The 22,457-nt window shown below is 39.3% G+C and overlaps 2 protein-coding genes across 2 annotated transcripts in view; one reads left to right on the forward strand and one right to left on the reverse strand.

The window, feature by feature from the left end:
- The window catches only part of col6a4a (collagen, type VI, alpha 4a), a 69,684-nt gene that overhangs the window by 1,894 nt on the left and 45,333 nt on the right, over nucleotides 1-22,457 (forward strand). Inside the window, exons 2-3 of the mRNA XM_068214283.1 lie at nucleotides 16,607-16,686; nucleotides 18,055-18,645. Of these exons, the coding sequence (XP_068070384.1) occupies nucleotides 16,611-16,686; nucleotides 18,055-18,645 (667 nt within the window). The 5' untranslated portion in view covers nucleotides 16,607-16,610. The remainder of the gene's footprint in view (nucleotides 1-16,606; nucleotides 16,687-18,054; nucleotides 18,646-22,457) is intronic.
- LOC141378286 (uncharacterized) lies at nucleotides 7,774-15,238 on the reverse strand. Its single transcript, XM_073926438.1, has 3 exons — nucleotides 15,122-15,238; nucleotides 8,335-14,866; nucleotides 7,774-8,079 (listed from the first exon to the last, which is right to left on the reverse strand). Exon 2 carries the CDS (start codon nucleotides 14,429-14,431, stop codon nucleotides 8,636-8,638), a length of 5,796 nt encoding a protein of 1,931 aa, XP_073782539.1. The 5' UTR covers nucleotides 14,432-14,866; nucleotides 15,122-15,238; the 3' UTR covers nucleotides 7,774-8,079; nucleotides 8,335-8,635.

Below are 22,457 nucleotides of genomic sequence, written 5' to 3' on the forward strand. Positions count from 1 at the left end.
GGTAATTTTATTTCTATTGGTTGATGCTGTGTGTTGAAGACTTGGTATATTCTTTGTGGTGACTAGAATAATCCTAATTGGTTACTTACTAAGGTGTTCATATGGTAAGGTGTTAGTTGTTGTGTGTAGGCCAACATATATGGGATTTTTATAAGCCAACAAAATTACACATCTGGAGATCCAGTTAGATGTGATCATATTCGTATGCTTTCTTTGTGTTTGATCATTAAAAAAAACATGGCACTGCGGATTGTTTACATGGTATGGAACATATGCAGCTGTGTCATAGACAAGGTCAGTATGTAAAATTAATCAAAGGAATTGGAAGAGAGCCTCAAAGCCATGTGTTTACCATATACAATGTGTTGCTCATTGCCACATGGTTGTCTGTCAGCATCTGAATGTTTGCCAGTGGGAAATACAATCCTTGTCAAGGTTCAGATTGCACCATAATGAAGGTTAACTGGTTGTAAAGTCAGACTTAGTTAGCAGAGATTTGCTAATGTTATGACATCACCTTTACCGGGTATTCACTGTGCCTTTGTTGTTTATATAAGTATGAAAGTACTGTAGCATGATATGACCTTTCCTTATTGCATGTTTGTGCCATTGTTTATTTGCCATGTGTCAGTGATTTCTGATGGTGGATGAATCCAAAATCAATATATGACTTTAAGCCAAAAAGTAAGGGATAATGTACCTCCAGCCGGTTGTTCTCGCAGAATGAAGCCTGATATCGACAGCCCGAAGTGGAAGCAAGATGTCATCTCAATTTCAAGTACAGTGGCATGATAGATAAGCATATAAATATATTTACTAACAGTCAAGATGATTCCTAATACCCAGATGAGCCTATGTTTTTACTTTCAGTGGTCGCTATTGGACAATAATACACGACTCCCTGCAGTACTTCATTCATTCACGATATTCCGAGATAACAAGTATTGAACATAACAACACAGGATCATAAAAAAACAGGATTTAAATGCAAATTTAAAGGCTTATCTTTTGTTGAGCCATTCTTAACTATTTGGCGCCATCTTGTGACTGAACAGTATATAGGTTAATGTAGGCTGCATCCAACTGTTCGTAAATCAAAAAGAGTTGATAAATTATTGTTGCTCAGATCAATGGTTAGTATCTGATTGTTTATTTTTGTGACTAGTAGTCATTTAATAATTGTTTATTTTTGTGACAATCAGTCCTTTAATAAGCAGTATAATTACTTTTAGGTGGTTGTTTTCACATAATAAAGCTCTTCATTCTTATATAACAGCCCAATTCACATCATAGATATACTAGATGGTAAACATTACATTACATAATTAATTAATTAGAATGTTGTAATTAACCAAACAACAATTGCAGAGAGCCATGTAATAATACATTCTGACATTATGCTTGTAACATCCTACGCTGTTTAAACAAACATTACCCTAAATAGTTTTGTCTCATTTATCCAGTTCCTCAGATCAATGGAGTGCTAAAATAAGATATGATATGATGTCCTTCTAATATTTGTGTCAATCGTGACTTCTGAGAGCATAACGCGGGACACTAGCATGAAATAAACGTGAAGTTGAAGGTTTGTTTTGGTGATATGTCATGGCCTCTGCATGCCTTTGATTTTCTCATTTTGTCAACTCTCTTCACGGTTTAATTACTTCAGTGTGCATGCTATTTGATCCCCCTTTCCTTTTACTCTTTAACATATGGGACACACAACAGGTTTCTCACTCAGTGTTTGTTCTTGCTCTTTATGGGAGTTTGATCTCTCTTTTGAAAGTATTGATTGTTTAGTCTGTCCAGATGTGGACATAATGGACTCATAAAGAGGGCAACTATCTTTTTTTTAGTCCTTGTGTCATACAGTATATACTTTGGCATATACTATGGGGGTGGTTTAGTGTGAAAGTTTAGACCTCGATACCACAAAGTACGTTTACATGGATACCAATAATCTGATTTTAATATTATTTAGACAATACTCTGATTAAGAGTCTACCATGTAAACAGCAATTTTTGATTAATTTAATCCGATTAAGGTCATAATCGAACTAAACAGAAATTAAATTAAGACATGTGGAGTATGCAGATTTCAGTCGCATTATTGAAGTGCTGTACAGACATGTAAACACTGTATCAAACTATTACCGTCATGTAGGATTTTCGGCACATTTTGTGCCAGGATAGTTTAATGTGGAGGATTTTTTTTCCTGTATGCTGTGGGGTATCAAAATCCATTAAAACTACACTCGTCCAGCAGTTCATACTCGCATCCAATATCTCGTTTGTCATGGGGGCATGCATGCAATGTTCCTAAATGAAAGTGAAAGTGCCAAAGTGCAGTGAAAAATTATGTGCTATATCATGTAAAACAGGTTCATGAAAGAAACTTTTAAAAAGCAACTCATATAAGCACCTTAAATCATATTTTTGTCCTATTTAGATTAAGGCAAATAATTCGATTACTGATGTAAACATAATCATAGTTTGCTTTAATTTAAGCAATTCTAATCTTCTACAGGTAATAAAAGTAATCTAATATTGAAAAAGTAGGGTTTGTTTACACAATAGCAGCACACTAAAAACTGAAATGTTTTTCCTTTGCTTTTTTAAACTAAATCTTGAGCAGTACAAACATAGTTTTGACCTGTATTCTGACTTTAGTTTGGTTGTCAAGTACATGCATATATAATGAAGGCATATTATGCATGCACATGGCATCGTTGTTTTCACAATATATTGTTTTGTAGTTAATGTAGAGGTGATGGCACTATTGGATCAAACTGTTCTCTTTGATTAACGTACCTTAGGAATGGTATATCAGAAAGTTTTGGTGGTTTTAAATCCTTGACTTTTCTAGTATACCATGAAAACGATTATCGTCCCGTGCCTAGTCAGCATGGATGCTGTTTAATTTTCTACTGCGGTGGTGATAATGGGTCTTGCTGGAATGTTATACAAATGTGTCAGTTGTTGCCCGTTTCTAATATTTACTGCCCTGATTAAAAAAAAAAAAAAAAAAAAAAAAAACATATATAGTTTACTTTGTGTAGCTCAGTGGTTAGCACTGATGCTCACAGCAAGAATGTCGCTTGTTTGAGTCCATGTTCGTGGACTCTGCCTGTTTGTGTGGGTTTCCTCTGAGTGCTCCGGTTTACCCCAAGACATGCAGTATAGGTGACTTAGATTTACTAAATTAGCCATAGCTAGGGCCAGATGGAATCTGCGGAGATTTTTTTGCTATTTTTGCACAGAATTTTGGTAAAAATCTGTGGATTTATGCGGAAAGATTTTGGGAGTATCATAACTAAAACCTTAATAAATGAATTAAAAAGTAATACCTTTTTAACTTTTAATGTTTACAATGCAAATCCAATTAGATCCACTTTATTGGGTAAACAAAGCAAGTCTTAAACTAAATTGTAAATGAATCATATAAACATTTCATATTAGTCAATAATTATGCTGAAATTAATTTTAAAAATGAATAAATATAAATTTACATATTTCCACAAGTAAATAAAAAGAATCAATTTTGGGCTTAAAATAGGCGAAAATCTGTGGAAATCTGCTGAATTCAGTGCATGCAGATTCCATATGGACCTAGCCATAGCTTTTGTGTGAATGTATGGGTGTTTCCCAGTACTGGGTTGCAGCTGGAAGGTCATTCGCTGGATAAAACATATGCTGGATAAGTTGGTGGATCATTCCACTGTGGCGACCCCTGATGAATAAAGGGACCAAGCCGAAGGAAAATAAATGAATGAATGAATGAATAGCACGCTTTCACTCAGCAAGCTACAGAGAGGCTGGCAGCCATTCTCTGCGGAAAATAGTTTGTCACCTCTTTCTTCATGGTTTAATTACTTCAATGTGCATGCTATTTGTTCAAATGGAAATACAACTGGAATCACTGCTGTTTAGATGTAAGGCCAAAACACATCAAAAGTGTTTTAGTTTATATATCAAGAACAAAAATCAGTCACTTTTTGAAAAAATATTAAACTAATTTAATTTAATTTAATCTTTTTTTAGCATTAATAATAATAATAAAAAAACAATTTAGAAGTGATTTTGAAGGATTATGAATTAAGATATATAGTAGAATAGAATATTCATTTACTCAGTTAAAAAACAGTGACTTTTATCATTTATTTAAAAAGTCTTAATCTGTTGCAAATGTCTTTCATTCTCCTCTACATGCTGAGAGCAAAGTGTTTCAAGAACAGCACACCACATCAAAGTGACTGCAGTGTCCGGCTCAACAGTGCAGCTCATAAATCAATTAAACAGACGCATGACATTGAAGCATTGCATTAAGAGGTCACTTGGCATGCAGATGCAAAACACAAATAACTAAATAAAAAATCATAATTTCTTTCTCTTCATGCTCTACATGCTTTGGTTCGCCTAATCTCAAAAGAGGAAGTAATAGCTTTGTAAAACACAATAAAGAGCTGTATTTGGAAAGCCTGGAGCAAGTTAGTATCTTAATCAAAGAGTTGTCTTAGAAAGAACTTTGTAATAGGGCAAATTGGCTGAAACATATGGGCCCCATGTGTCTCTCATGTGTGATTTCATTATAGAAGATTTTTTTTTAAGCATGAGAGCAGAGAATGCAGATTAAAAGGGATTTCCTTTGAGCTCCTGCTAAGGGACAGAAAGCATATTTGTGAGACTGTTTGGATTTATACTTTCAAGAGTGTACAGAGACAGAAGCGAACAGATGTGTTGGTTGTTGCATGCTAGAGATAGCAGTATGGGACTGAGTTTATAAAAAATAACAAACCATCATATATGCTTGTTATTATATACTCAACCCGGGCTTATTTTGAAAACATACCTCTATATACATTTTTGGAGAGCGTCAAATACGTCCCAAGAAATACAAGTTTTGGCAGTTTTTGTTTTCGTGAATCCACCAGAGGCCGCTGTGTACTCTTTGAGATCTCTAATTTCTCTCGCGAGTGTCATTGGCGCCTGCTGTTCTCTTGTAAATCTACCAGAGGCCGCTGTTGACTTGACTGTTTGACAGAATGACTGACTGACTGACCGATCGACTGACCCACTCTTTCCCTCCGCTAAACCCAACCAATAGTATTTTAAAAAGCACAGATTATTGCCCATATATTGACCTGTGTATTCTTGATCATCTTGACCAGCTTATCACAGTAGCGTTTTGTCAATTGGTCACACTTTATCTAATGGCTGAGACTGATGACCATGTTTGAAACCATGTTTGGGTTTTGAAACTCTAACTCTAACCAATGTGGATGTGCACAGGCTATTTATTGAAAATAACCTGTTGTTAAAGTTTGCAAACAAAATAATAACCTGGCAAGACAAGTAAACTGCATTTACAGCACTTTATAGATAACTAATCCATGTTTTTTTTTAGTGACTTCAAAACACAATTATTTGCATGTCCAACTTGGAGAATTTCATTTATTATGCTGGTTGTCCAGTTAAATCACTAAAAAAGTAATACAGAAATTATATGGATCACATTGTATATTTTCCTCTCAAGATGCAGCTATATCAATTCTGCTTATGCTGCATGAGAAAAGAACACATTCTTATAATATTTGGGGTTAAGAAAGCATCTTCATTTGTGGTATATTTCCTTCTCCCTTACTGCAAAATATAGTTGCGCTGTCTGGATGCACTTAATTCCACAGTAAGGACATGTTCCTGTCACATACTGTATCATACATGCACACTTCAGTAAACTGACAGAAAGCAGTCTAATGTGTTTACATTGGTGTAAAGGCAGGGTAGGTTGCTTGGTATATTGGTTAAAAGTTTCTTCACAAATGAAGAGCACGCATTTAGTTAAGTGGTCTAAATGTAACATATATGTATTGATATCATCTGTGGAAGGCATGAGACCAGAAAAAAACTTTGTCCAATAAAAATGTTTAGTCCAAACAGTCCAGGCTGTCTTGGATATCTATGGATTTGTATGTTTCCATGCACCCAGCTTTATGGAGCCAGTACACACAGGCTGGAAATGTCATCAGTGCATTTGCACTATACAGACTCTGATTCACCATTATGTTACTAGTGTAATATGCCTGGACCTCTAGAGGTGCTATATATATTGCTGACTTATGTATTTACATTATCCAAAATGTTTCGAAAAATTTTCATATCCAGAGAAAGAAGCAATTTTAACTAGTAAAGTGGACTATGTCCTGTGTGGTCAGGCAAATGATGTCATACTCCCCTCGATTTCAGGTTTAATCTTATAGAAAAAAGGGAGATAGAAGCGGTTGATCCAAAAATTCTAATTTCCTCACACTCAAATGGTTTTAAACCTTTATACATTTCTTTTTTATTATTAAAATAATAGAAGATATTCTGACGAATGTTAGAATTCCACAGCCATTGACATCCATATCAGGAGGAAAACATACTATGAATGTCTTTCAGGCCCGTGCAGAGACTGTCCAAAGGACATGTAAAGTGGGGGAGGGGGGGTTGAGTGCGCGTACTCAAGATCAGTGTTGTCGTGCGCCAACTGAAGGGTGGGATGGAGGGTGTGTCGCGTCGCAGGGGCACTTTTAATCATTTTGGAAGGGCACTTTCTATCCAAGACTAAAAAGGGCATGTGCACTGCACAGGTTGAGCCCTATGTGTGCACGTGCCTGATGTCTTCCATTTTCAGTTTATACAACAGTTCTGTCTGGTTCTTGAATCTGTTTGGCTGATAGCCGTGTTATATTCTGCCAGCAGCACTCGTCCAGCCTCTTAAACCTTCACCCTAGTGTATTACTCCGCCCCCATACAGCTACAAGCAGAGGACGCTCTATAGTTTGACAAATATTGCTGCTGCTGGACAACATGATGTACTTTTGAGGCCTTTTTCGTTGAGACTGTAGTTGTTTAGATTGCAACTGTGCAGTTTATTTAGGTGGATAGTGTCTATTTTAAAATATTTATAATTTCTGAGAGACAGCGCATCGGGGGTTGACAATGTTTCCAATGTTTAACCACAAGATGGCGACAGAGACCACATAATACCTCTTAGAGAAAAACAGTGAAATTCGAAACTACAGCTGATCAAATCATTATTAAACAGGTAAATGACTTTCTAAGTCGATCTCTGTCTTTTGTATGTTGTAGTGCTGCATTTATACCATAGTAATATTGTGATCTCCCGATTGCATCAGAAAAATACTGGGAAATCTCTGTAGACTGATGGCATTTCATGCCGTTCAGCCTTATGATCTTAAAATGTGGGCAAAATCACCTGTTTTGTCATAACTTTAGACATTTCACTAGAGAATCATTCAAATACTAGCTCTAAAGTGACGTTAATGAATGAGCAAAGGTTCCTGTTGCTGATGTTGTCAGTTGCAGATGTGAATAAATGGCAGAAGAAAGTAGTTTCTTTTACTAAAGGGTTTTGAGATTGTATTTGATTTTCTTTTTTAATATACACAATTATGCCGTCAAACTGCTGTATAAGCGCAATATCACACTCATAGCAGTGCGATGTAGCTGTATATTGTCACTTATGGTACACTAATGACTCCAACCAGTGTTGATATACAGCTACATCGCACTGCTACCCATTTGATATTGTTCATATATCAAGCCAAAACTCAAACTGGCTTTAAACAAGTGGAGGGTGTGTAATATTTTATTTGGATGAACTATTATTTTAACATGCATTGTGTAGTGAAGACTACCTTGCCGTTAGGGCTAGTTAAAGGGAGCGTAGCGAACCAGGGGTGTCGGTTAGAACACGACAGAGAGATGAGGTGAAGTTAAACAGGGTTTATTGCAAACTGCAAATTGTCCACAAAGGGGGGGGGGGAGCCAGCCTGTACAGCTATCAATCAGTAAGAATTAACAGGATGGGGAGTGAGCTCTAATCCAGCAGCAAACATTGATAGTATGGGCAGAGCAGCTTTAAAGCATCCACTGAAGTCCGTAGGGCTTAGTACATCAACATTTAGGCCAATGAGAAGATAACTTGGCGTGCGCTTGCTTGTATGAACTGAAACACTAGATCCTTGATCTGAGCACTTAGGGATGTTTGTAGGGTGTATAGGGGGTGTGGTTTCTCTGAAACACACAAAGTATAAAACTAAATTAAACTCTTACATCAATAAGTCACATTCACAATATAGGCTGCTCCCCATAAACAAGAACAAAGTGAACCATAAACATATTATATAACAGTAAACATTAAATGTCTTTACTCATAACTAGACATGAGAGCTTTAGCCTGCTATGCTAAGCACTGTAATGATTTAACACAAGCATCACGTTTGGAATGTTCTCTCATTCTATTTACATGCCATCCGGACTGCTACTCACTCTTATAGGACGCACACAACACCATAAACAATCTTCTGTCACGAAAGGGAGCTGCAGTGTCCGTCTGTGGGTCTTAACAGATGGAGGACTGCACGTGAGCAATGGCTGCGATGATCTAGCGATCGCTAGAGTGAAAGCACTTTCTTTTCCGGCCAGCGGCGATCTATACTTTCATAATAAAAGTCCTCCGGGCACCATCCGCAACAACATGCTTTCACTTTCTTTAATCGCCTTTTGCACAGCCGCCCCCAAATTGCTTGCAATTTGACCATGCAAAAGTGTACTGTTAATTAGGATTCATTCAAGCCATTTCCTCAACATTCTCAGCTGGGATTGCAGGTAGAAGAATAAGCCGGGCAACAGGCCGGGTGTAAACCCTGTCCTTAACTTGTACATCTACAGATCGTACACATCCATCCACACTTGGGTGAACTTTAATCACCCTGCCAATAGGCCAGAGTGCTCGAGGGTACTGTGGATCCATCAACATGACTACAGCTCCATTTGTCAGGTTGGCTTGAGTATCACGCCACTTCTGGCGGCACTGTAGTGTGGGCAGATAGCACCTGATAAATCTTGCCCAGAAGTGATCAGCCAACACTTGGCAGTGACGCCATCTCCGCCGGCTTAATCCTTCACTCTTTGGATACACAACTGGCGGCAGTGTGCCATCAAGCCGCCCCATTAGAAGGATACTTGGCGTCACAGCATCCAGGTCGGCAACATTTGAGGAAGTGTAACCCAATGGTTTAGAGTTTAGTATTGCTTCGACCTCCAATAGAACAGTGCGTAAGACTTCCTCAGATATGGGCTGAGCTCCAATGACAGTATTCAAGGCCATCTTAACAGACTTAATCTCCCTCTCCCATGTCCCCCCAAAGTGTGGAGCTGCAGGGGGGTTAAAACAGAAGGCGATTTTCTGCTTGGCGAGGAGTTGCTGAAGGTCAGGAGACATGCGACTAAACCATTCGCTCAGCTCCTTTTCACCTCCTCTGAAATTCGTGCCCTGGTCAGAATAAAGCTCAGCTGGACTGCCACGGCGCGCAATGAATCGCCTTAAGCTCATTAGGAACGAGTCCGAATCCATGGCATGCAGGAGATCCAAATGGACCGCTCTAGTTGTAAGACATTTATAAATAATGCCCCATCTCTTTTCAGAACGTCTTCCTATCCTCACTTGAAATGGACCAAAGCAATCAACGCCTGTTGAGTAAAATGCCGGTTGGTATAGGCGAAGGCGAGCTAAGGGAAGATCTGCCATCTTTGGAACTGAGGGTTTAGCTTTCCATCGCTGGCACCCTTGGCATTGGTGTTGCTCTCTCCTTATGGCTTCCCTTCCACGAAGGATCCAGAACGTGCGACGTATCTCCGCAAAGACTCTCTCTGGACCTGGATGACAGAGTCGTTCATCGTAATCCCGAATGAGGAGTTTTGTCATATGGTGTGACGGGTCTAAGAGAATAGGGTGCTTGAAGGCTGTGTCTAACCCTTCAGCTCGTCGGAGTCTCCCTCCTACTCGTATAAATCCCTCACTGGGATCGAGCTCTGGTGATAGAGATGCAAGACGGCTGCTGCGAGGCACAGCTTTACCTGCTTTAAGACAATGTAACTCTTCTGGAAAGCACTCTGCTTGGATCCTACTGAAGATAGACTTCTCCGCTCGACGATAGTCCTCCGCAGTTAAACAGGTATCTTGATTGGCCGCCCCATATGCCTCCTGTGCTACTGACTCCATCAGGTCATTCCAAGACTGGTAAGTTAAGGCCCCTTGAGCCTCCTGTCTGTTAGCTTTGGAGATTGTTCCACATAGAGTCACTTTCTTGTACTCAGAAATGTCCTGCTCAAGGAGTTCTCCAGGTTGTGATGGCCAGTCCGTAGAGGGTTTATGAAGAAAGAGCGGTCCTTGACTCCAACGATTTGGAACAGCAAGCTCTGCCAAGGCCTTTCCCCTGGTCACATCGTCAGCTGGGTTCTGGGCAGTGTCAACATAAAGCCAGGTACTCCCTGCGGTTAGCTCCTGAATTTCTGCAATACGCGTGCCCACAAAAACTTTAAACCGGCATGACTCCGAATGCAACCAGGTTAATACTGTCGTTGAGTCACTCCAGAGTATTGGTTTATCTGTCTTGATGGTTAGCTCTGTCTCGATCTTCTTCGCTAATTGAGCAGCAGTCAACGCTCCACAAAGTTCAAGGCGAGGGATTGAGTGTTGGCGACGAGGTGCCACTCTAGATCGTGCAGCGAGGAAGGCTACCTGTATTCGTCCTTGGACATCTTCAGTCCTAATGTATGCCACAGAGCCATACGCTTTAGTGGAGGCATCGCTGAATACATGTATCTGTCTTGAGACCACCATCGGTTCAGTGAGGCCTGGAGCATAAGGACGAGGTACAGCAATGTGAGGTAGCCAGTGAAGCTCAGATTCCCATGTCGTCCATGCCTTCTGCAAGTCAGGGGGGATACATGGGTCATCCCAGTCACGGGGTTTGTCCCACATGCTCTGAACAATGAGCTTTGCTCGAGTAGTGTAGGGCGCTATGAATCCCAAAGGATCGTATTGGCGGGCCAGCACTTTATAAATGTTCCTCATTGTCAGTGTCTTGTATTCCACAGGTCTGCTTCTATAACCGAGGGTATCTGATCCCCAGTGCCAACTGAGGCCCAGGGCTGGTTCCGGAAGACCAGGTTCGTCATGCGAAAGCCACCTCTCCATACTGTCGGACCTCACCTCAGCAGGTAAGTGTCGGAGAACATCAGGTACATTGGAGGCCCATTGTCTGAGCTCAAACCCTCCAGATGCCAGCACGTCTCTGAGCTGGTCAACTAACTCCTTGGCCTCCTCAGCTGTCGGCAGACTCTGGAGACAATTATCCACGTAGAAACAATGTTCCACTGAATGAAGGACTGCATTATTTACTCCACTGTGATCCCTTGCATGTCTATGGAGTGCGAACGTGGCACAGCAAGGTGAACATGCAGTACCAAAGGGGAGAACCTGCCACTGAAAGACTGCAGGTGGATCGGCACGTTTCATGTCTCTCCATATAAATCTGAGGAGCGGCTGATCTTCTGGTAAAAGTTGGACTTGGTGGAACATGCCTCTGATGTCGCTACTGATTGCCACGGCATGTTCCCTGAAACGTAGCAGAACTCCCAGAAGAGAGGCTCCAAGAGTTGGTCCTGGTAGGAGGGTGTCGTTAAGGCTACGGCCTTGGTATGGGAAAGAGCAATTGAAGACTATACGACTTTTCCCATTATGACGCACCACATGATGCGGGATGTAATATGACTCAGCAGAGTCTAATACTTCACTTGTAGTGAGTCTCCTAATGGCTCCTGCCTCCTCCAACTTACTAATGGCTGCACAGTACTCCTCGGCTTGTTGAGGGTCCCTGGCCAGACGTCTCTCTAGGGCCCTGAGGCTAGGTAAGACACTTTCTTTCTGAGCTCTGAGGGGGGGTACACCTTGTTTCCTCAGCAAAGGTGTAGCATATCTGAAGATGCCTGCGTCTTGTACTCGCTTTGTTTTGACTTCCAGAAGTTCTAACGCCTCTTTATCCTCCTTTGACCTCACAGCCAGCCTAGTGCTCTGATACGGCAAAGCGTCCATCTTCCAGAGCCTCTCTACATTCTGCATCAACTCCAGGGTTGGTGATGATATACTAGTGTGAAGACACTGCTGGGTAGTTGGAGCCCACTGGATGAGATGTGCCGGTCCTTGGAGTGTCCAGCCTAATCGGGTGCGAATGGCTGCCGGACCTCCTGGAGGGCCTAGTCTCACAGGTTCAACAGGAGAGATCAGCTGAGGGTAGTCTGCACCAATCAGCACAAGCGGCTTGACGAAGGCGAAGGACTCCAAGGGAAGGTCAGCTAGGTGCTTGTACCTCTTCTTGAGACTGGCCACGGGGTACGAGTGGTCTGCCAAGCCTAAGCGCTTGGAAGTAAAAGCATTCTTGATCTGGAATGTTTTCTTGGGCTTCGACGTGGATGATATTTTAAATGAGACTGAAGCTCCATTCAATGTCTGGACTTCCTGACGGATTGTACGGAGAGCGAGGGTTTCGGGTCTCTTATCCAAATTAAGTTGGTTGACTGCCTCTGGTAAGAGCATTGTCCTCTCTGATCCATCGTCCAAGATTGCATAAGTATCTAGTGTCTTGTCTCCATTTTGTAGGGTGACTCGGACAACCTTTAGCAGTACTCGAGCATGAGACGATGGTTTATCAAGATACAGGACATCCAGGCTGGTGTTCACTAGGCAGCTTTCAGCTTTGGACTCTTCAGGACGAGTATTAGCATCATGTAGTACTCTTAAGTGCCTCTTTTGGCAGATATCGCAGAGCCTCTTCAGGTCACATTGAGAGGCTTGATGGGCTCTTCCACATCTCCAGCACCGTTTGTGCGATTTAATCCACTCTACGATCTGTTCCCGTGTAAGCTTCTGAATGGCCTGACATTTATTGAGGAAGTGCTCTGTATTGTTACAGTAGGGGCAGTAAGGTTTGATATGGCTCTTCTGCTTGGAGGAGGATGGGCTCTGACTCTCTGACTGAGCTCTGTTTGAAGTACTACTCTCAGAACCATGAAGAACTGTAGCAACAGGCTTATTAAATCTTTTATCCGCTCTTAATCCAGTCACCCGTGAGGTGCGAGGTTCTGGAGTGGTGTCGTAACCTTGGCACCATGACTCATAGCGTAACCATTCAGCTAAGTCGAGCAGGGTAGGGGTATGTCTCGGATGATGGAACCTTGAACGACGAAAGTTAGCTCTCATTTCGATGGGAAGCTTGGTAAGTAAGCGTGCTACATGTGAGCCGCAGCTCAGCTCGACATCTCCATCTGGGCCCAAAGTCTGGAGCATTCCTACCAGTGACTGGACATGCAGCGAGAACCGTTCAAAGGCCATTAGATCTCCTCTCTTGATCTCCGGTGACTCCATCAAAGCAGCTATTCGCCGTAAGGCTATGTGGTGTGGCTGTCCAAACTTCTCTGTTAAAGCATTCATTGTATCGGTGTATGGCCGGGGTGAATTAATGAAGGAGTCAGCGATGAGACAGGCCTCCTCAAGCTTCACATGGTCTACAAGTATCTGATACTTAAAGAGTTCAGGAGCATCTGCTGGCAACAGATTAGTCAGAGCCAACTTGAATCGTGAAAACTCCATGGGGTCATTATGGATAAACTGAGGAATTTTCGGAGCAGGCCCCCGATACTCTCCTCCTGATTGACATGTGGATACCCATGATTGCTCTCGGCTCCTTGCATTCTGAGGCTGACTCATATAAGGTCTTACTCGTGGCTGAGGTAAAGGACCTCTACTGGTGCTATGCATACTGGGCGGGTGACCAAAGCTAGATATGTTGGGTCCTGACTGTTGCGTCTGGCACCAAGTGTTATGTTCCAAGCCTCTACTATGGTGAGGGGAGTTATGACTCTGATGTGTCGAATGTGGATGAGTTTGTGCTATGCGGTTTGGCGTCATTCTGTCTCTCATTAACTGTAACTCACTCATCATCCGATCAATAGCAGTAAACACACGGTGTTCTTCAACTGTTGGCTCTGGTAGGTAGTTAGAGGAAGGCCGGGGGGGAGGTGGCGTATCTACTTCTTCATTCTCTTCCTCAGGCATCAAAGGGGCCTCTGCTACTGGCATAGAAGAAACTGGCCATGATTCAAATAGTGGATCGCACTGTTCAGCTACTGGTGCTTGGTTCAAAGCCGATAACATGGGTTCCCTTCTCTGGCCATATAGTGAAGTATAACTGTTCGCGTTGCTTCCTCTGATTAACTCACTTTGCTCAATGTCCACCTGAGTGCATGGTTTAGGGTTAAGTGGCCATCCACGGCTGATATCCTCATACTGATTTTCTGGATCTAACGCATACTCTGCTTGTGTCTCAGGGGGTCTGCGCCACTGAATGTGAGGCTGCTGGCTGTGCACTGACTCACTAGGGACAGGCAGGGACAAATTAAAATTTCTTGAAGTATGTGACTTGGGTCGCACAGCACTCACTTCATAATCTTGTAAATATGTTGGCTGTCTCACCTGACGTCTTGGCCGTGGGAGGGCCCACGATGCGTGCTCACTCTGCTGCATAATCCTAGCACAACTACAATCCGGCTCGAAGGACCAATAAATGTAGTGAAGACTACCTTGCCGTTAGGGCTAGTTAAAGGGAGCGTAGCGAACCAGGGGTGTCGGTTAGAACACGACAGAGAGATGAGGTGAAGTTAAACAGGGTTTATTGCAAACTGCAAATTGTCCACAAAGGGGGGGGGGGAGCCAGCCTGTACAGCTATCAATCAGTAAGAATTAACAGGATGGGGAGTGAGCTCTAATCCAGCAGCAAACATTGATAGTATGGGCAGAGCAGCTTTAAAGCATCCACTGAAGTCCGTAGGGCTTAGTACATCAACATTTAGGCCAATGAGAAGATAACTTGGCGTGCGCTTGCTTGTATGAACTGAAACACTAGATCCTTGATCTGAGCACTTAGGGATGTTTGTAGGGTGTATAGGGGGTGTGGTTTCTCTGAAACACACAAAGTATAAAACTAAATTAAACTCTTACATCAATAAGTCACATTCACAATATAGGCTGCTCCCCATAAACAAGAACAAAGTGAACCATAAACATATTATATAACAGTAAACATTAAATGTCTTTACTCATAACTAGACATGAGAGCTTTAGCCTGCTATGCTAAGCACTGTAATGATTTAACACAAGCATCACGTTTGGAATGTTCTCTCATTCTATTTACATGCCATCCGGACTGCTACTCACTCTTATAGGACGCACACAACACCATAAACAATCTTCTGTCACGAAAGGGAGCTGCAGTGTCCGTCTGTGGGTCTTAACAGATGGAGGACTGCACGTGAGCAATGGCTGCGATGATCTAGCGATCGCTAGAGTGAAAGCACTTTCTTTTCCGGCCAGCGGCGATCTATACTTTCATAATAAAAGTCCTCCGGGCACCATCCGCAACAACATGCTTTCACTTTCTTTAATCGCCTTTTGCACACATTGTCTGTTTATTAAATGTAATCTAATTAATGTATATTATACAAATGCTTGTAATTCATGTAAATGCGCTCATTGGAAATACTTTGCTAACCCTAACCATAACCCTAAATTACAAATCTCAATCAGCAAAATGGTCCTTTGCCAGACTCTAACCTGGTTTGCTCTGTGTTCCTTTGTACAACACTGTACAAGGTGAGCTACCGAGCAAACTGACCACTTCAGAAAAGACATCCATACAGATATAAGCGGGTCAGGCAAACGCTGTTTTGTGCTATTTTTGGTGTTGTGTGAAAAAAACATGCGAAAACAGTCCTTTATCCTTTAATAACATGGCCCTGTAAATGTCTAGTATAGTGTATAGTATATAGTATAATGACATAGCGGAGCCTTTGTTTTGAACAGTATTTTAAAACAGTCATTTGCACATTTCCTTTTTAATTCACTGCTGCCATTCAGAGTCTTACAGAAAGGATAGAAGCTCTACAACATTGTGTTTTGTATTTATTTACTTGTTTAACCAACCAAATACAAAAATCTTAGCCAGGGGAAGTCTGACATGTAGGGGTTTTTGGGTCTCATCTTTAAGTTGTTGTGTTTTTCTTTTTTGTGCCAGGAACAGACTGGCATTCCTTTCTTCTCACCACATGAAAGAGTTGGGATCTTGCGCTGTGAGAGCTCCATGGTCTAGACAAGCCCTCATTTGACCTTATATTTCTCAGTGGGCCTGTTTGTGAAACATGCTCGATGCTGTCAGTCCAACACAAACATTTCTGAACAGGAAAAATAAACACTTTTGTTTGTCTTACTGAAGTAGATAATTTATGCCATCATTGTTCATGCTTTTGTTTTGTTTGCGTAGCAGACAAATAGACAAATGGATGCTTTTCAGCACCTTTTTCAAAAGTATAATTTTTTTGACAAAACTTTACTTCATTGATTGAAGTTTATGACACTGATTGTTAGTGGTTACTGGTTGTTATTTGTCTGAAAAATGATATCACATAGAATAAATTTGTTTGTTTAGAAATTAATTCTGTAATGATTTCATACAACAACAACAACAACAACAACAACAACAATAATAATAATAATAATAATAATTATTATTATTATTATTATTAATAATAATTTTATTGTCCATTTTTCTGTATATCTTTTAAATACTGACTGTATGGTTTTCAGATTTTTTTTTATCATGTTATAAAAACATGTATGTATCATGAAAAATTATTTCTGTTTCAGGACAATGGGGAAGGCACAGACATTTCTTTTTGTTTTTCTCTTTGCATCCTGTTTCCTTGTGAGCACTGCACAGCTAACAGGTAAATCCAGACTTTTATCCAGATAAATATACAAATACTTTATAATGCAGAATGTAATAAACAGCTAGACAAAAAAATATATACTGTCTCTATATAATACTGACTGTATTTTGTGATGTTTTTGGTTGAAACATTTGGTTAACCATTGCCAAAAGGCCTCAGAAGTTGAACTAATAACAATCCTAAAAATGCTTTGAGTTTAGGGTTTGTTTAAAGTCAACACAGACTCATTGTGAATACTTAACCCTTGCTACATTTCTGAGAGCGTGAATTATGTAGCCAGAGGTATGTATGGCTGCATTTTGTATTTAAATCGAAAGCTACGTGGCAGTATGATGTCGCCGATGGCTTGTTCCTTTTCGCGCTACCAGCTGACCGCTTAACTCTATGTGGACGGCTTTGCTGCTGTTTGCTCAGTAGCTTGCCACGTAATTAAAATACAATCAGTTAAATAGATTTTGGCATTCATTTAGTTGCTCAAGCGTAAAACGAGACAAAATACTGTTTACTCGCACGTGCCCGTCAGAATCGGCAGGCTAGCGCAAAAGTTCCATTTACTTAAAAAATAAAATAAATGCTCATATTATAAAGACATGGCGGGGTGAATGTAATTTGATGCAATGCAGTGCTTTTTTTTGATATCACTCAGCCTGATTTTTAAAGAAAACAGACCTTAAACACAGTGATTTTGTAATGGCATTCAGTTCACCGGAAGCGCTTAACCCAGGTTACTGGCACATTAAAAGTCCTATTAGCATACATCGGCATATACCCCATTGGGTGGGTTGGGTTATGGGTTGGTGGGTCAGTCTGTCGACAGCAGCCTCTGGTGGAATTACGCGAGAAGAGTAAGAGCGAATGGCATTTGCGAAAACAAAAATGCAAAAAAACATAACTCCTGAGACATATTTTGCCCTCTCCTAAAATGTATACAGCGGTACGTATCCACATTGAGCTTGGGTTGTGTAAAGTAGTGTTGACCAGGTAGTTTGTAGATTGTTGATACTTTGATTAATCGTTATTTTCATGTTTTTTAAAATCATATTTATATTCCTGTTCAAACATTTGGAGTCATCAAAATTTTAATTTGAAATCTCTAATCATCACAGTTTACATAAAAATGTTAAGCTGTATACCTATTTTCAACATTGATAATCGTAATAAATGTTACTTGAGCACCAATCTACATATTAAAATTATGGAAATGAAACATCATGTGACATTAAATCTTAATTAATTATACATTATTTTACAGTTTTTTTGCGTCATTTTTTAATGTATGAACATTAAAACAAATCTCCAAATTTTAAAATCCTTATATATGTCATGAGTTTATTGATATACTGTTTATTTTACTGTCATTCATAGGATGCCAGGATGAAAATCCCCCATATGACATTGTATTCCTTGTGGATAGTTCCAGCAGCATCGGCACGCGGGACTTTCGCGAGGTAAAGACGTTCATGCACACGTTTGTGGACGGTTTGGAAATTGACACCAAAAAGGTACAAGTTGGCGTTGTTCAGTTCAGCACGGATCCCCACAAAGAGTTTCTGCTGGGGGAATATGCTAACAAAGCGGAGCTGTTTAGGAAAATAGACAACCTTCCATACCGAACCGGAGGCACGTATATGGGAAAAGCCATGAATTTCCTAAAGGACAATTACTTCACAAGTGCTGGTGGAAGCCGTGTCAGTGAAAAAGTGCCTCAGGTTGTAGTGGTGATCACAGATGGAGACTCAACCGATGATATAAAGGGACCAGCTGAAGATCTGCGAAAGAAGGGTATTATCATTTTTGCCATTGGTGTCGGTTCTACCAATATGACCGAGCTGAAGGCGATTGCCAGCACCCCGCCTGAGCGTTTTGTGGTTAATATTGACAACTACCAAGCATTGCAAGGACTGACGACCACTATGAAGGAGACAGTGTGTGTCTTAATGAGGGATCAGGGGAAAGGTAAAGTACATTTTGCAACCCTGTTTTGTAAGTCCACAACTTTGTTTACATCTGAGCTGTGGCAAAAACAAAAAAAAACATTCTGCATTGATCATGAGATTTCCAAAGTGCACTGATATTCTCTTTTGAATTAATTCTGAGCTTAGATTTAAACGGCAGATGGTGCTATAGGCTAGATTTAACTGTAAACTCAAATGCCTATAAAGAAGAACACTTCTGCATTTGTGTGTTGTAGTGTTGTAGGTGGACCCTTTTCACATTTCCTGGTTCTCAGTAGCGGGAGTCATCTTAGTTGGAAAAACTTAGAGCACAGTGAATGGGAGAGTACAACAAATAATTTTTGTACAATCCTATTTGCTGAAATAATAAAAGAAGAACGCCACAATGATGTTATAAAGACTTTCAGAAAAAGGAAAAAAAATGTGTGAGATGGCAGAAGTGGAGAGAGAAGAACAACATCACAGAAGAGAGAAAAACATCAAATTTACAGTCCATAGGCCTTCCATATGCTGTTATTAATTGTGTTTTTGTAATTTGAAGCAAATATGATCTAAATATTTAAAACTTCCAAGGATTTGAGATGCTTATGATGACCATTGAATGCATAAAAACAGTCTTGTGAAAAGGGTCCGTTGGCTTTTATGTCAGATTAATGTAAACATTTCATAATGGATGCTTTAGGAAATAATTTAAACATTGCCCAACTTCATTAAACTACAGTAGTCAACATTCGAAATGGATTAAAACAGTTTATCACAGTTGTCCTCAAAACTATTTATCAACACCCAATCTTGTCTTGGGACAATTTAGAAAAACTTTGTTGACTACTGTATACATGTACAGTTGAAGTCAGAATTATTAGTCCATTTGAACTATTAGCCCCCCTTGTTTATTCAGTTTTTCTATGCTGCTAAAAAAACACTGCTGGTGCGTGATGCTCGTTCTGTATGCTGTTCCAACACAATCTCACGGCATGTTAAAATAACCTAAATCAGTATTTTAAAATGCAATATTTAATGTGTGACCAGTTTAACAACACAATGATCAGACAAATCCCACCAAAGTGTCTGTTGCTGACTGGATCTACTGTGCACTGCGAATTTGGCTCAAGACTGAGGTTAGGATGTATAATTTTTTCTTTGCATGACACATTGACATTACAGTAGGGACCAACAGCTGCTGATTTATTCAGAAAATTTGGCATAGAACACAGGACAAAGTCTTTAAAACACGTGTAAACATGACATCTTTTAGATTTTTCTGGCAAAAAAACGTTTCAATTCTCAAAAATAAAAATGAGTCTACTGGGATTTATAGCCATTTTTGAAAAGATCTTGTTTTGTTACATGATATTTACAATAAAAAAGTAAATAAAAAAGGGATTAATGCCTGCAAAACCGGTAACACTTTAAAAAAATGGTCCGTTAACTAATGTTTGTCAATGTATTTACTAACTTGAACAAACTATTAGTAATACGTTTATTATGGTATTTTTTTTTACTTTGTTAAGGTTAATGTTATTTTAGTTAAATAACGTTAGTCAAAATCAAATCAAATCACTTTTATTTTCACATAATTTGCAGCACATGTGCTATGATGAGTGAAAAGCTTAGGTGCTGGCTCCAGACAGTGCAAAATACATATAGTGCAAATACAACAACAGTGCAAATAAAATGACAGTGCAAAATACAACAGCATGCTCCCAAAAAAACAGGACAATTTAAAATTGACAGCGATATGTACAATAAATAGGTGTCCTAGTTGTAGGCAGTATGTCATGTTAACTCACTGTGCACTAATGTTAACAAGCACATCTTTGGATTTGAATAATGCATTACTTAATGTTAAACTATGATTAATAAATGCTTTACAAGATTATTCATTCTTAATGTTAGTAAATACATTAACTTACATTAACCATCATTCTAAACGTTTTTATTGCAATAACAACAGACAGAAATACAAACAGACAGTATAGTACAAACAATACAAATAAAATTTTTTGGAACAAGAAAAATGTGACAATTTTAAAGAAATATAATAATAAAGCAAAAGAAAGACAATGAAAAAGAAAAAGAAGAAACAAAATATAAAAAAATAAATAAAAAATAAGAGAGGGCACATGAAAAAAGAATGCTAATTACTGCTAAATATTAAATAAAGCACATGTTTTATAAGTTTTAACTGCTTTCTTGTTTCTTGTAATGGTTTTCAAGTACTGTACAGTTCCAATTCCCGTTTAAAAAATACAAAATTTAGCTTACATTGAGTATATTTACATTTATGCATAAAAAAAAACTTACCAATAAATATATTAGGTTCATACAAAAAGTTGAAGTAAGGAATTGATTTTCTTTAATGTTAAACCCCAAAATAATAAGTCTATAGCTTTAAGAAAAGTCACCACAAATCTTTTGAACAATTAGAGAATTCACATCGAACTAGAAAGATTTAACAAAGGGACATTCCCAAAACAAGTGAGCAACAGACTCTGAAGATGTCTCACAGAAAGAGCAAGAGACGTCATTGTCATTTTTGAATATCTGTAAAAATGGTTTAACAGGATAAAATCTATAATTTTAAAAGTTATTTTTTTAGTTTTATTTGTTAAAAAAATTCTGCGTGAGTGACCAAACATACAACCATTTATTATCATCAAAAAGCTGATCCAATAAGTAATAGAAAAGGGATTTGAGATGACAAGATCTAAAAATAAAGACCTGATTTTATGATTGGATTTTTTAGTGGAGAAACAAATAGATACTATCATTCTAAAGTGTTACCGGAGAATCTTGCACATAACCACTGAAAAGATAGCAATGTTGATTTTAGTAAACACAGTATAATAAAATAGCTGTGTTTGTTTTCCGCATTACCAAAAAATGAACTGAACCAACAAAGAACCTGCAACAAATGTCATTTTCACGCCTTCTACTTATATTCTCTTAGAGTTTTTATTCAGATTTGGAATCAGCACTGTTCAGGTCTGTTAAAACAGAAATATCAATGGGCTACATGCACAGCTAGTGTTTTTCAGCCAATGATGAACTGTCAGTGAGAGCTTTATAAAACTATTTTCAGCTTCATTAGGTTCCTTTCACAGCATCGATGTTGTTACGTAATTCAGATATCATCAATTAAATAGACTTAAGCATTTATTTAGTTGTTAAAACATAAAAAATATGTTTAAACGCAGGCCAGTGCAGAAATTCCATTGAAAATACTGGAGTAAGATTAATTCCCATAATTTAAAAACATGGCGCGGGAAAAAAAACATTTATGCAGTGCTTCTTGTTTGGTCTGAGACCCACTTTATAATTTATCTCAGCCAGGCAGTGAAGATCGCTGGTTTTTAAAAAAAATCAGAACTTTAACCCGGTGCTTTTGTATGGGATGACAATTAATTGGAAGGCCTGGGGTTGGCTGACTGAAATTAAAAGTCAGTGTGCAAATACACCATTGCAAGGCAAACAACTTACTGTATGCATTGTTTTAATCAAGAATTAGACGCTCTTGTGGGCTGTTCGCACAAAACCCTTTTTTTGCTTTCCATTGCGCAGTTTTTTCCACATTTTGTTTCATAAACATGGACAGATGTGTTTAACCAGTTTCCTGCGTTTTGTTTGTGACTTTCTAAAAGCATGTTGCTTAAGTTAACAGATTGTCTGCCCTGAGTCTGGTGTTTTTAAAAGCACAAATGTGTTTTGTTTTATTTTTAAGGAACTTTGGTGATGAGGGTTCATTTGTAAGCAGTCATGGTATTAAAAATTGAACATCCATGTCTTTACAGTGCAGATGTATAAATGAATCGT

Source organism: Danio rerio, chromosome 16 (genome assembly GCF_049306965.1).
Source record: "Danio rerio strain Tuebingen ecotype United States chromosome 16, GRCz12tu, whole genome shotgun sequence".
Taxonomy (NCBI): Eukaryota; Metazoa; Chordata; class Actinopteri; order Cypriniformes; family Danionidae; genus Danio; species Danio rerio.

Coding starts and splice junctions, on each gene's coding strand:
- LOC141378286 (XM_073926438.1), bottom strand. CDS start 14,431: ATGCAGCAGAGTGAGCACGCATCGTGGGCCCTCCCACGGCCAAGACGT.